Source organism: Alnus glutinosa, chromosome 2 (assembly GCF_958979055.1).
Source record: "Alnus glutinosa chromosome 2, dhAlnGlut1.1, whole genome shotgun sequence".
Classification (NCBI taxonomy): Eukaryota; Viridiplantae; Streptophyta; class Magnoliopsida; order Fagales; family Betulaceae; genus Alnus; species Alnus glutinosa.
Genome location: NC_084887.1, coordinates 33,377,642 through 33,390,371, shown reverse-complemented (window position 1 = coordinate 33,390,371; position 12,730 = coordinate 33,377,642). Strand labels below are relative to the sequence as shown.

At 37.8% G+C, this 12,730-nt stretch overlaps 1 protein-coding gene and 1 long non-coding RNA gene across 6 annotated transcripts; both read left to right on the top strand.

The window, feature by feature from the left end:
* The first annotated feature begins 1,139 nt into the window (after nucleotides 1-1,139).
* LOC133861073 (uncharacterized) lies at nucleotides 1,140-2,366 on the top strand. Its single transcript, XR_009898955.1, has 4 exons — nucleotides 1,140-1,261; nucleotides 1,393-1,512; nucleotides 1,997-2,104; nucleotides 2,278-2,366. It is a non-coding gene; the product is annotated as an uncharacterized LOC133861073 (long non-coding RNA).
* Nucleotides 2,367-2,667: 301 nt separating this feature from the next.
* LOC133859609 (protein RIK) lies at nucleotides 2,668-12,451 on the top strand. 5 transcript variants are annotated; one of them, XM_062295065.1, is made up of 12 exons: nucleotides 2,671-2,957; nucleotides 3,659-3,890; nucleotides 4,907-5,005; nucleotides 5,136-5,170; nucleotides 5,256-5,331; nucleotides 5,748-5,876; nucleotides 5,970-6,047; nucleotides 6,561-6,654; nucleotides 6,727-6,844; nucleotides 7,246-7,804; nucleotides 11,412-11,646; nucleotides 11,764-12,451. In XM_062295065.1, exons 1-12 carry the CDS (start codon nucleotides 2,899-2,901, stop codon nucleotides 11,883-11,885), a joined length of 1,836 nt encoding a protein of 611 aa, XP_062151049.1. In that variant the 5' UTR covers nucleotides 2,671-2,898; the 3' UTR covers nucleotides 11,886-12,451. The 5 variants fall into 5 exon arrangements, with proteins under 5 accessions (XP_062151052.1, XP_062151051.1, XP_062151049.1 ...); XM_062295064.1 differs by having other exon boundaries at nucleotides 11,755-12,451; XM_062295066.1 differs by having other exon boundaries at nucleotides 2,671-2,961; nucleotides 11,755-12,451.
* The last annotated feature ends 279 nt before the right edge of the window (nucleotides 12,452-12,730 follow it).

The window sequence follows — 12,730 nt, the reverse complement described above, 5'->3', positions numbered from 1 at the left end:
AGCCACTCATCCCCAGTAATGCATGTGAGCATACCTTTCCAGTTTGGCAGAAAATGATAAATATTTGAACATTTGCCCTCCTGCTGTATTGCACTTGCTATACTACTACTTCTAAGTCTTCCACTTCTTCAATTGACAGGGTCAATTGATTGCGTGAGCGCAGAAAACCTCACACCATAATCTGGGACTGCATAAAAAATACTTGGTTGGATGAGACGAGACTAACGTTAGAAAATCGACATTAGTATGAAAGATATTTTTTTTAGAAGACAAAAAGGGGGGAGGCGGGGCGTTGATGTATGATATTGGATTTTCTGGACTACATTAAATGGCAGAATTTGTGTGGGTTTTACTTGAAAGAATCTGCATAGTAGAAGGGGCCGACATGGTAACTCATCAGTCTCAAATATTGGGTTGGGCTTCTACATCTAAAGACAAAAGGAAGGAAGTCCAGAATCCAGATTTAGACGTAGTGCTTTTAAAGGGAACTCTTGATACTTTGCAATTCCGAGATGAACCTTTTGTTTTATCCAGAAAAAACAAGAGGTATTGACATTTCTAGGATTCAGTTCCACAATGATGCTCAACATCAGAATTAGTGGATTCCCCTAGCCACCCTACAATCATGCATCTGGAATCATGGTACTTCTGTGTTCTAATTCTTTGAAACTAGTGATCTCAGCATGTGTTAGTCATTGTTGAAGAAAGAAAGGATATTTTACTAAAACTTAATAAAAGAGACTATAATATGTGCACAAGATAAAGAAAAACTGAAAAAGAAAAGAAAAGAAAGATAACAGCTTGTCATTCATAAATTTTGTGTCTATACATACTAACATTTGTACATATATGATAGAGGGTCTCATACCAGAGAGGCCAAAATAAGCTTTTTGATGTGAATCACAACCCCAAATACTACAAAGCCTAGCCCCAACATACCACTTACGGCTATAGGAGTATTGACATCCCCGTACCACGAACCTAAGCACCTCACATCCTGTGGTCACCAATTATCTTGCTTGTTGAGTTTTAGTGGCTTAAACGCCATTGCCTTTCAAATTTATTTACTCCATGCATACCCTTACTTAGGCTTGGCATCTCTCCACCCTTTACCTGTGGTTCACCTTTGTCTTTTCAGGTTTCTGTTCTTGCAGATGACATATTAAAGAATGTTGAGTATGATGCATTGAGGATTATTTTCAACAAGATTCGCTCGGTTGTCTTATTTATACCAACAATGTCAACTGTATTATCACCCGAGGTAACTAATTATCTTTGGAACTTCGTTGTGTTTGTGCTGCTGCTGCTGCTCCTTTTTTTTTTTAAAAAAAAAAACTCGTTTGGGTAGAAGGGTTTCATCTTACTGGATACTCTTTTTTGGCTTAAATTTAGATAATTCAGAGAGAAGCTGAAGCTGGTGGGAAGCTGGGTGATTTGGGTTCGTATGAAATTGAAGGTGGTGAAACGAAGGCCGAAATGCTCCAGAATCTTACGGAGTTCCAATTTTCATGTGTAAGCTTCTCTGTCAATACGCTGAGACGTGTAGGAATAGAGGAAGTGGGTGGCACCAAAAGGAAAATGTGCTTTTGTCTTTTCATGAAGACAGGGCTGATGACCATATGGTATTCTGTAAATAGGAAATGTTTTATCGGTGATTATTTTAGGGTCATTTCAATTACTAGATATTGTTACATTCTGGGATTTCTAGCATCCATTATAGGATGTGCGGGTATGTAGAAAAGGAGAGGTAGGATTCCAGTAAGTGATTGAATGTTGGCAAGGGAGCTGATGTAACAAATTCTTTTAAGTGGAAAATCGAAGTTTAAATTCTATGGGGGTCTACTTCCTTGCAGCTTATTATGTATCCTGGACTGTACATAATAAGTTGTCCATTATTGCTGAAATGATTATCATTATCATTGCCAGAGTGGAGAATTTATTGATCTTGGCTATGTTTCTCTCTTTCATTATTGCTTTCAAGTTTTGTTCAATCCAGTCCTGGAGAGTGCTTGCAGTGAGAGCAGGGAGCTAGGATGTCTGCCATGGATAGCTCCAGCAGAAATGCAGGCGATATGCTTGATCGCCTAACTCTGACTTATAACAGGTCTCTCTCTTCTCTGCAGGCTTTCTGACCTCCAAGTTAATTACCAGCTTATTTTTTCATTTATCTTGCAACTTAAAATTAATCGCTTCCATTGAATGAATGATTGATCCCGGACCCTAAAGACAACAATGCTAATTGATTCCTAATTTTCTCACTTGGCGACACTTCAACAGGACCCGGCAAGCATCAATCACAAAAGAACTGATAGAGATTATATCTGGAGCATCAGCACTCTGGGGTTAACATCACCAGCAGCAGGGTTTTTTTTTTTTTTTGTCAATGTCAAAAATAGGATCATATCGAGAGACTTGCTTGTCAAAAGGTGGTTTTTTTGTTAATGCCTTTTTAGATAACGTTTTTTGTTTGAAAAAGTGTTATTTTGAGATAAAGTGTGTAGCAGTTCTTATGGAAAAATAAAAATGTAATTTTACTATCTTTTTTCTTCACTGACGGGGGCATTCACAATTCACCATTGACTTAAAAAAAAAAAAAATAATAATAATTCAACCGGTGGTCTGGATTTAAATAAATAAACCATGGGTCCGACTAAATCTCACGTGGCACCCTCCAGTCTCCACGAGGGGGTAAGCTATTGGTCGTCCATGCCGCTTTCATTCTTCTCCCCCACACCACATCGATCTGCGCAGCGACAGAACGCAGCCCGTTGTTTCAATTCCCAATTCACCAGAATCACCAGCAGTTCACTCAAAAAGGGAAAACTCTCGAAATCTTCTTTGTCGCTAAAATTTTCATGCAATTTTCCTCAATAACAGCACCGAAGCAATATTAACAACATGACCGAGGACAGTGGTGCTAAGGTTTCTTCTGAGGAAGCCTCACAAACACGGCAGAGGTTGGTACGCTTTCAAAATTGTACAAGATTCGATCCTTTTTGTTTGATGTTATTGGGTTTTCGGGTATAAGGAAATCGGTGTTTTTGGGGGTTTCGTTGTTGGCTTTGGTGAAATATTTCTGCTGGATTGTATTGGATTTGTGATAATCTCCAAGTTGTCCGAATCGCTTTGTGTGAGATAGTTCTACAACTTTCTTTTCCCTAATCCTGGGTTTTCAATGCCAAGTGCGTTCTTTTTCATTTAATTCTGCATAAGAGAAAAGGGCAAGCTGTCGAATCAAAAGTTGCAAATTCACATGATATACTTGCTTTTTACTTTTCAAATTGTTTTGACATTGAAAACACAGAGCCGAAAGATGTTCATAAACTTGGCCAAGATCCTCGGAAGCGAAGAACATACCAAAAAACTTACGTCTGTTGACCCTGTGTTTGAGTTTTCTTCAATGGAATTAATCATTCATCTAAAAAAAAGGAAAAAAAGAAAGATGTACATAAACTCTATTGCTTTAAAACGTCTTAGGCGTGAATGTATATATTAGGTTAAGTTATCATGTGGGGTTGGTTAGATTTTTAGAGGAGAAGACAATTTCCATGCCATTGAGTGGGATCAGTATACGTATTTTGCCAGTAGTTTTGGGTCATGAAATTTTGATAAGTGCTGCAATATCTTGCAATATTTTAACTTTTAGTGCTTGTTGCAGAAAGAAGAGAAAGTGGGATCAACCTGCAGAGTTCTTGGTTTCAGCTGGTGTAGCAGTACCCGGGGTCCTCCCACTGGGCAACATGGGACCCCTTGGTGGGATTGCACTTCCTGGTGTGGCTCCAGTGTCCAGTGCAGTTTTAATGAATTCACTAGGAGCTAGCTGCACAACCATACCACAGGTGTTTCAGGCATCTTCAATGCAGCAACACACTGCCACTGTGGTTCCAAAAGTAAGCCATATCTTGGGTTATAATTCATATGTGATCTTTAAGACCATATCTATGTTGCTTGAACTTTGCTGCATTATTTGTCACGTTAACTTGAGAATTGAAATTGTATTCTAGCTTCATCCATGCTGTATCTGGGAACAATTATTTTTTCCTACATACAATTATTTTTTAAAATTTTGAATAAGTAGGTTGCACATGTGGGAAAATGCATTTGTGTTGAAATGTATATATATGCTTTAATGGAAGGAAGTATAGCACATGCATAGACTTAATTTTGGTTAGGCAAGGAATAACATTCATTATTTTTACAGGAACATTTGGAAATTGTTACTTTTGGCAATATTAGGATGATTTATTTGTTTATTTTTAATTCAAGTTGATCTGGTTTATACATGAAATATAACAGAAAGATTATGTGCGGCACATATAAACGACAGAATGATGTGTCAGTGCCTGTGGCAAAACTTGGAGGCCATAAAATGTCTGTCATTTTTTTTTCCTTCTATTTTCCACTTATTCCACTTTTCTTGTAGTTCGTACTTTTGTGTCATATAACTTTTCAATTTGGATGTTTCTGTGTGTTAGTTTGAATATTTGGATTTTATTTTTGGTACGCAACTTACTCCCAAAGTTTCAGATGTATTCCAGTCCCACTGTTACCCTGCTGCAACAAAAATGTTTGCTTTTGTTGCGGGAATGTACTTTTGTAGTTTCATTTCTGCAGGAATGAATATAGTATTGGAGTTGTTTGAAGACTGCTATGCATGCACAGTTTGCACGTAAAAAAATTGCAATATAATGGTGTAAGACTGTAAGGGGCATACAATTAATACATTGGCTAGGTAAAATACAAATTATGATTCTGTATGCTGCCACTGGCTTGTCATCATATTTAGTTGGCTGAAGCTTTATATGCATATATTTTCTTGCTTTCATTTCTGTCTCATTTATCTGTTTTTTATTTGATATGTTCACCTGCTTCTCATTTCTCCTTTGGTTTCTACAAATTAATTTAGCCGAAGATCCAAGATGAGTTAATAGCACGAGAAATTGTCATAAACGATGCCGAGTCTTCTGTTCGTTACAAGCTCACAAAACGCCAGACGCAGGAGGAGGTGAATCTGACTTTTCAAGTTTGCATGATTGGATAATATGTATATTATTATTTCAATTGAGTTGAACACTCATCTTTCCTTCTCTGTTTGTTTTTCTATGAGATTGATAAACTTTTTTTTTTACTTGCAGATCCAAAAGTGCACGGGTGCTGTGGTTATAACCAGGTTTGTTGGTCTTCAAAGGCAGTTATGAGAACTTTTTAAATGTTTTTTCATAGATATAATGGATAATCTGAATTCTCTTTTTCAGGGGTAAGTACCGTCCGCCAAATGCTCCATCTGATGGGGAAAAACCATTATATCTTCACATCTCTGCAGGGGCTCATGTAAGTAATATTTATTGCTTTGCACAATTAGGTAAAATAGTTGGAAATCCATTATTTTTTAAGTATTTTATCTGTTTGAATATGATTGACAGAACATGCATAGATAGATATGAAATTAAACTTTTGGTGGTTTAATAATGAAATATTGCAAAGTTTAAATTTTAAAAGAAGAAATACAATCTGAAAAAAGAAAAGAAAAGAAGAAGAACCATATCACTTAATAAAATGAAACTGAAAAAAACAAAAGGACATTGGTCATATGAGTTATTTGCTCATGACTCAAGGTTAAGTAACTACTACTTTTGTATAAATCTTGGCTTATGAGCTGTATGGATAAGGATCACCTCTTAATTCTAAACGCTGCTGGGCTTTATAAATGCTTTTGGTTTCATTGTAATAATGGATTGCCTCTGCAGTTAAAAGATACAGCAGAACGGATACTAGCAGTTGATTGTGCAGCTGCTATGGTTGAAGAAATGTTGAAACAAGGTCAGAATTTACAGCCAGCTTCCACTTTTTATCCGGCTTTAAACAATGAAGTGAAGGTAGGCATGCATTGCATTGCCATCTTTTTTTCGTCATAGCTTAATGAGGACCAGCACAACATACGAATTCTCTAATTGAATTGGGTTACTCAGGCACTGAGCACGTGCGTGTTTTTGGGCTTTGACCCAGACCCGTCATTGAGCATGGCTGCTCGTATACGTGGACCAAATGTAAGTTTTTGTTTCTTTCCCTTCTCCCCTCCCTTCTATTTTCTGATAACTTAACGATGGCAGCGTACTCCCACAATTTAAATGTTTTTATTGTTGTGTTGGGTCCACATTTTTTTTTTCCTGTCTGTGTTCCTATGTTTGAGTGCCTCTCTGTGTGCATATCGAGCAAGTGAGTTCTATCTCTGCTACAGTATTTATAGAGAATTGGTTTAAATTTTAAAGGATTAGTTTCATGAGTGTGTATAATGTGGGGCAGCACATTGCTTTTACGTACATTTTGTGTTCTGCTTCAATTTATTCCTTTACGGTACCTTTATATACTAATTTGGTGTTCCTAATATATTGCTCCATTTGCTGGTCAAAATTGTGTTATTTGTTTAGTTTTTTTGAAGTTTATATTATGACGATGATGAGGGATTCTAATGTTTGAAGCTTTCTCTGCCATCTCCATACAATTGGGAGAGATTTTTTTTTTTTTTTTGTGTTGCTGGTGGTTCGGTTTTGTACATGCAGGACCAGTATATAAATCACATTATGAATGAAACAGGAGTAACTGTCTCACTAAGAGGATGTGGTTCAGGAGAAATTGAAAGCTTACATGGAGAAGGTACATCCTCGTTGTATGTAATATGATCCTTTTGAGATTTTTGATTAGCTAACTCTTCCATAAAACTTGCAGAAGGAGAGCAACCACTGCATTTATTCCTGTCAAGCAGTAATCCAAAAAGTCTCGAAGATGCTAAGCGTCTGGCTGAAAATTTGTTGGATACAATCAGTGTTGAGTGTGGTGCTTCTAGGTAATTGCTTTTGAAATTAATCTGGGTGTAAATTGCTCTGTGCAATGCATGAGTTTTGTTTTTGGGTAATTTGGTTCCTGCTTTTTCTTTATTATTAGCTTCTCTGATGTTAAGTGTTGATCTCTTTCATATTTTAAACCATCATTGTATTTTATTTTTGTAGTATAGAGACTTCATTATAATATTTGTTACTGAAACCTTTTATTTCACGTGCTCTGTTGGTTTAAATTCTGTTTTTGTTTTAATTTAAAGAAGTCAGCATTGCTCCAGTTTGTGCTGTTTGCATGAATATTTGGTTCTATCAAACAATTGCAGATCATCTGATCATGATAATGTCATTTTGTTTTGCACTGAAGTTTGTTATTTCTATTGGAAAATAACCTGTGGTTCCAACTCTTTAGGGTTTCATCATGTAAGGTTTATAGTGCTGTTCCACTTCCACCTCCACAGCAGGTTTACAGTGCTGTTCCTCCTCCTCAGCAGTTATTGGCTGGAGTTCAGAGTTCTGGGAATGAATTGACAGTAAATGCAAGTTCTGCTGCTGGTTTGACATCTGCAAGTGTGGGCTCTGCGGCAGCTCCCCAAGTTTCCTCCATAAGAGTCCCAGGGCTCCCTCCTGTCTTTTCTCAAGGGACAGTATCTCAATCTGGTGGATATTTAAACTCTGGGCTGTCTCAAGGAAATGTGATTGGTTATTCCCAGCATTTAATATCTGGTGGAACAAGCTATATCGGATATGGTGGGATATATCCTCAAGCCACACCATTGCAACAAGTTGCCCTGGCCCTTAGGCAGTCGCCTTCTCCGGTCACTTCTACAATTGCTCCCACAACATCAATACCAAATGAAGAATCGAAGCCGAGTTTTAGCTCTGATCCTGAGAAGGAGAAACGGCATCCACAGAAGCGGAAGTTTCAGGAACTACCGGCTGGCTCAAAGGGTCCTGCAAAACCCCTTCAGGTAGCGGTGCAATCTCCCTGCTAATATTTTTTGGGATATGGCTGCGAGGTATAATCTTTTATATTTTTGCATTTTCAACACCTTAAAGGGAAGACAAGTAACTAGAAAAATAGGACATTCTTTGGTTGAATCTAAGTTTATAGATTTCTTTGTTAATAAACTTTGGATGTGAATTCAAAGGAAGTATAAAATGAGCAGGTAATGCAATAAACATATTGTAGACTATAATACTAGATTTCCAGATCATAAGAAGAAATATTCTTTTGAAAGGGAGGTTAACATTTGGCCAGCTGGAATACTGTCCTGTAAATTTAAGATTGCTTTGTTTCTTGCTTTAAAAGTACAGAACCAGAATAGTGGAGACAGGTAATCTGGATATATATTGTTGATTAGCTCTGATATACAATGTTGGCGGGAATGATGAGAGGTAGTAAAACTAGGATTAGTTTTGGGAGCATTATGTTCAATAATGAGTATCTTTTTAGTCATTTTAGCCCTTTGCTTGGATGGAATATTGCATCATTGCAAAACACTGTGTTGGACAAACTCATCTTTCTAGTCCATCTATTCTTGGCCCAGTTAATGATGGTATTACTTGCAGGCATGTACTACCTCTGGGCACAAGATGGCTGAAACCAGGCCTTCTTTAGCATCAGTTGTGCATATGCCAAGGATTGAAATAAACTGTTCTGAATATTGCCTCTTCCCCCCCGCACCCCCCCCCCCCCCCCTCCCCCTTGTTTGCTGCTTGTTGGTCTTGAGTGAGGTTCATGCTTACTCTAGCTCTCCTAACCCTAAGTTCTGTTTCCATTAAACCATAAATGGTGGACTAAGTTTTGGTGTATTAAATGGGTTGCTGAAAGTTGTGACGGGGTATTTTGTGTGCGAGTGTACTTTTTCTTTTTTATTTTATTTTATTTTATTTTTTTTTTTGGGGGGGGGGGGTCAGTTATGTGGAAGGTGGGGTCAGTTATATTTCCATAAACCATTTATGCATCCTTTTTTTTGTATATATTATTATAACAGGGCCTGTCACAACAATGTCAGCCCGATTTTTGTTGGGTTAGTTTCGTATCTGATTAATTTCACAGGAGCAAAGGGTGATAAGTTTTTCAGTTGCTTGCTTCTTTTGCCAACTCTATTAGTGCTTATTTGGTATGGGGTTTGTGTGCCTTGTAAACCAACTACTCTTGAGAGGGACTTTTTATAACGACTCATCCCCAATGACACAATATTGTCAGCTTTTGACTCTCCCGAACTAGGCATTCCAGAAGGTTACCCATCCTGGTACCCGTCTCGCAGAAACACGTTTAACTGCGAAGTTCTGATAGGTTCATGGCCATCACGACTTTAAAATGCATTGTGTCAAAAAGGATGCGAATATACATATAAACACATACCCATTCCCATACCTAGGCGATGTGGGACGTCACAATCACCCCCTCTTAGGACTTAGCGTCCCCGCTGGCGATCTTCATGGATTCGCCTCATTTTTGGCGTTCCAGTGAATACCCGCTAGCGACCCTCACACGTTCCTCCCATCTTAGGCCGGACAAAAGAAAGGTGAGGGAGATGAGAGCGTGGGGGAAAGAAAGGGGGAGAAGAAAAGAAAAGATGGAAGGAATAAGGGGGGTATGTGTGTGTGTGAGAGAGGGAGTTTTTGGGTGGTTCACGTGAGCCAAGGGGAAAGGATAAGGGGATGTGCAACATTCCAAAAATGCCCTCTACCTTAAGTGTAAGATTGTGCAATGGGCTATAATGGTAACTCATGGTTTGGGCCAACATGAGTAGTTTAACTCTCTATTGTTTTCTTTTCTTGGGCTACCATAACAAGCAATACAAGCCCATAGTAACATGATAAAACTAATTTATTTAATCTTACCTTTGTCTCTTCACTTTTCTTAATTAAATCCTCAAGTGTGATTTTACCACACCAATTCTATTATTATTATTCTAATCTCATTACTTTACCTTAAATCCCTATTTGTTCAGTTATATAAATATAATCACTTAAATCTAGTATTAGTCCCATCTAATAAATATAACTTATTTGTGCTAAACTCCTTATTTATATTTTCTTGGGCGTTACACATTCAAGCAAGTCTATTTTTATATTTGTGCGAATCATATCCAACCTTCCTGAGTTATAAACTCCTTTATCAAATCTACACTTTGCAGCTTGGTTCTGGAGTATCTTTTTTACAATGGTTTCATTGATGTCTGTGTTTATATTCATTCTGACCGATGTATGGTTGTATCTTGTGCTGACTTTAGTGCTTAATATTCCAGGTATTTTCTCTGACCTTCTATGAAGCTAACTGGCCGATACTGGACCTCTCTATTGGGTCGTTGGTTTGTATGTTTCACAGGGTTTTCAGCTGTGGAGGTGCCTTGGCTGGGGAACTTATGGCTACAGAGCTTTTAATTAGAGGCCAATTCTAGATTTTATGCGGCTTGGTTTTATCTTGTATCTTTGTTCTGAATTGTGTTATACAAATATGTTACTTTTTGGCCATAAGTCCAATGTTGATTTCCTCAATGGGTGGCCACCACCAAAAGGGACAGCTAAGCTACTACTTCAGAAGTGGTTCTGCCACCACCAAAGCAAGCTTTGATTTTATTGTCATTGGAATTTAGTGGTTGCAGAGCTGAACATTTTCTATTCATGACTCATTTTAAAAACTGATTTGACAAGCACCTCAGTAGGACCCCATCTGTTCTATCTGCATTTCACGTTAACCAGTGGTCAAACTGAATGCCAAGCATTTTTCTGGTTTGTACTTTGACTTATAATGTCATTGTGTTGTGGTTTTGTGTCAGGCATAACCACTCTCCCAGGAACCAAATTTGATTTTGAGAAAATAGAAAAAATATGTCATGAAAAGATTCTTGGGTTAATTTGAATGGAGATTTCTGGTCATGAAAACCAGGTGCCCTAAAGTCTTGGGATGACCCCTTTCAAAGCCCTAGCTAGGGTTGAGAAAGTGATATATGTTATATTTAGTCTCTCTTCTCTTTGGAGTCAGGTTCTTGGGACAGGACAGGAAGTCATGTTTATATCGATGTCTATACCTCTTCACTGGGAAGAAATTGGCTGTTTGTGCTGGTGGGCAGCACCTAATGGGGAAGTTGATACCCAATGCGTGTTAAATCACAGTTAAACACTTCGGCACCTGTGTTTATATGCTGTCTACCTTTATAGTGATAACCATCTGTTTCAACCTCAGATCTGGAGGAAGTTTTTTCTATGCACCAACTTGCACAAATCCTGACATTGATATTTGTACGTTACAAAACTTGATGTGAAAACTCAGGGGCTTACATTTATGCCCAGATCACCTAGAAACCTATGCACTAACACTCATTCAAAGACATCAAATCAAAGTGGTAACTCAAGTAACCCCCTTTATGTGCCTGCCAGTGGCTTGTTCATTTCTTCCCAATTGCTTCTTCTTCATCTGTATATTTTTTTGTTATTTGTTTTTTTTTTTCTCTAAACTTGTGTTATAGTTCTGAATTTTTTTTAATCCGAATTTGTGTCTTATAGAACCTTATATTTTGTTACTAATAAATTAGGTTTGGATTGTCTCCTTCTAACTCACTGCAGGGTTCAAAATTTTTAAAGCCAACTGAGCCCTCAGCAGATTTGGATGTGAGAAATGTATCGACTATGCCAGCCCCAAAGAAGTTGGTCCAGTCGTCATCCAACGGATTGGCACCATCCCTGCCAAGAACCATGCCTCCACCACCACCTCCGCCAAAATTTTCAACGTCAACGCATGCTGATACAGGGCATGACAAGAACAATGTTCTGAAGAAAACAAAGTCTGACTCTGTTCCTGGTAGGAATAGAAACTTAATCTTAATGTTGATGGGATTATTGTTTCTTATATTAGAGGCAGGAGCATATTCCTTGTATGTCTTGTTTACAATGTGGCTGCAACTGTTAGTTTTTTCAGATACTTTGGTCAAGCTGATGGAATATGGGGAGGAGGATGATGATTCCGAGGAAAACTACGAAGAATCAGTTAGTGGCAAATCCAGTGCAGTAGCAGCTCGAAAGCCCTTCTGGGCTTTATAAATTATAGGTCATGTAAATTGATTGACTGTTGGCATTGCAAGGAGTGACATACTGGGCCGGTATGCCGGTTATTTTAAGTGCATGCAGAGTATGGTTTAGCCTTTCCAGTGCGGCCGGGTAGCCTTTCCAGTGCACGCAGAGTATGGACGTTAGGATGCAGGGCTGCTTGTTGAGTAGCAATTCGGATGTTTGATATGTCAGTCATGGGTATTATTGGTGGCTGGGTAGGCAATGAGAAGATCAGTGGTATCTTTTGTCATAATTGAGTATAGGTGTACATTAAGAGTATTCCTGTGTTAATAGGAATAGTTTTCAATTAATTATCAGCTCATCTGCTATGATTATTTTTTGTTGGAGGGCCTCAAACAAAAGTAGGTTTCTTGGGTGCCTACCAAACCCCCAGTCCCCTTGTCCTCTTCAATTGAGGAAGCATGAATCAAACTGCTTTGATGTATTTGCAAAATGGTTGAAGAACATGCTGTTCTAGCGTTTCAGTCCAAATGTCTCTGTGAATCTATTGAGTCTTATCTTTTTCTACAATCGCTTTGAATATGCAAAATTGACTATATCCTTGTCTAGAGGAATGCGAGAAGCTAGTATGGCTTGTTCTGAAAAATTGTAGATATTGAGAAAATTTATTTTTTGAAATTATGTTTAGATGGTTTAGAAAATCTGAGATAAAATTATGTAGAATTTGAATTCTAAAAATATAGTTATTGAAAAATATTTGAAAAAAAATAAAATCACCCAAACATGCCAGTATACTACATTTTTATTCTATAATTATTTTATATGATAGCTTCAAACAACTATTGAATCAATCATTGTTAAAAAAAAAAAATTTA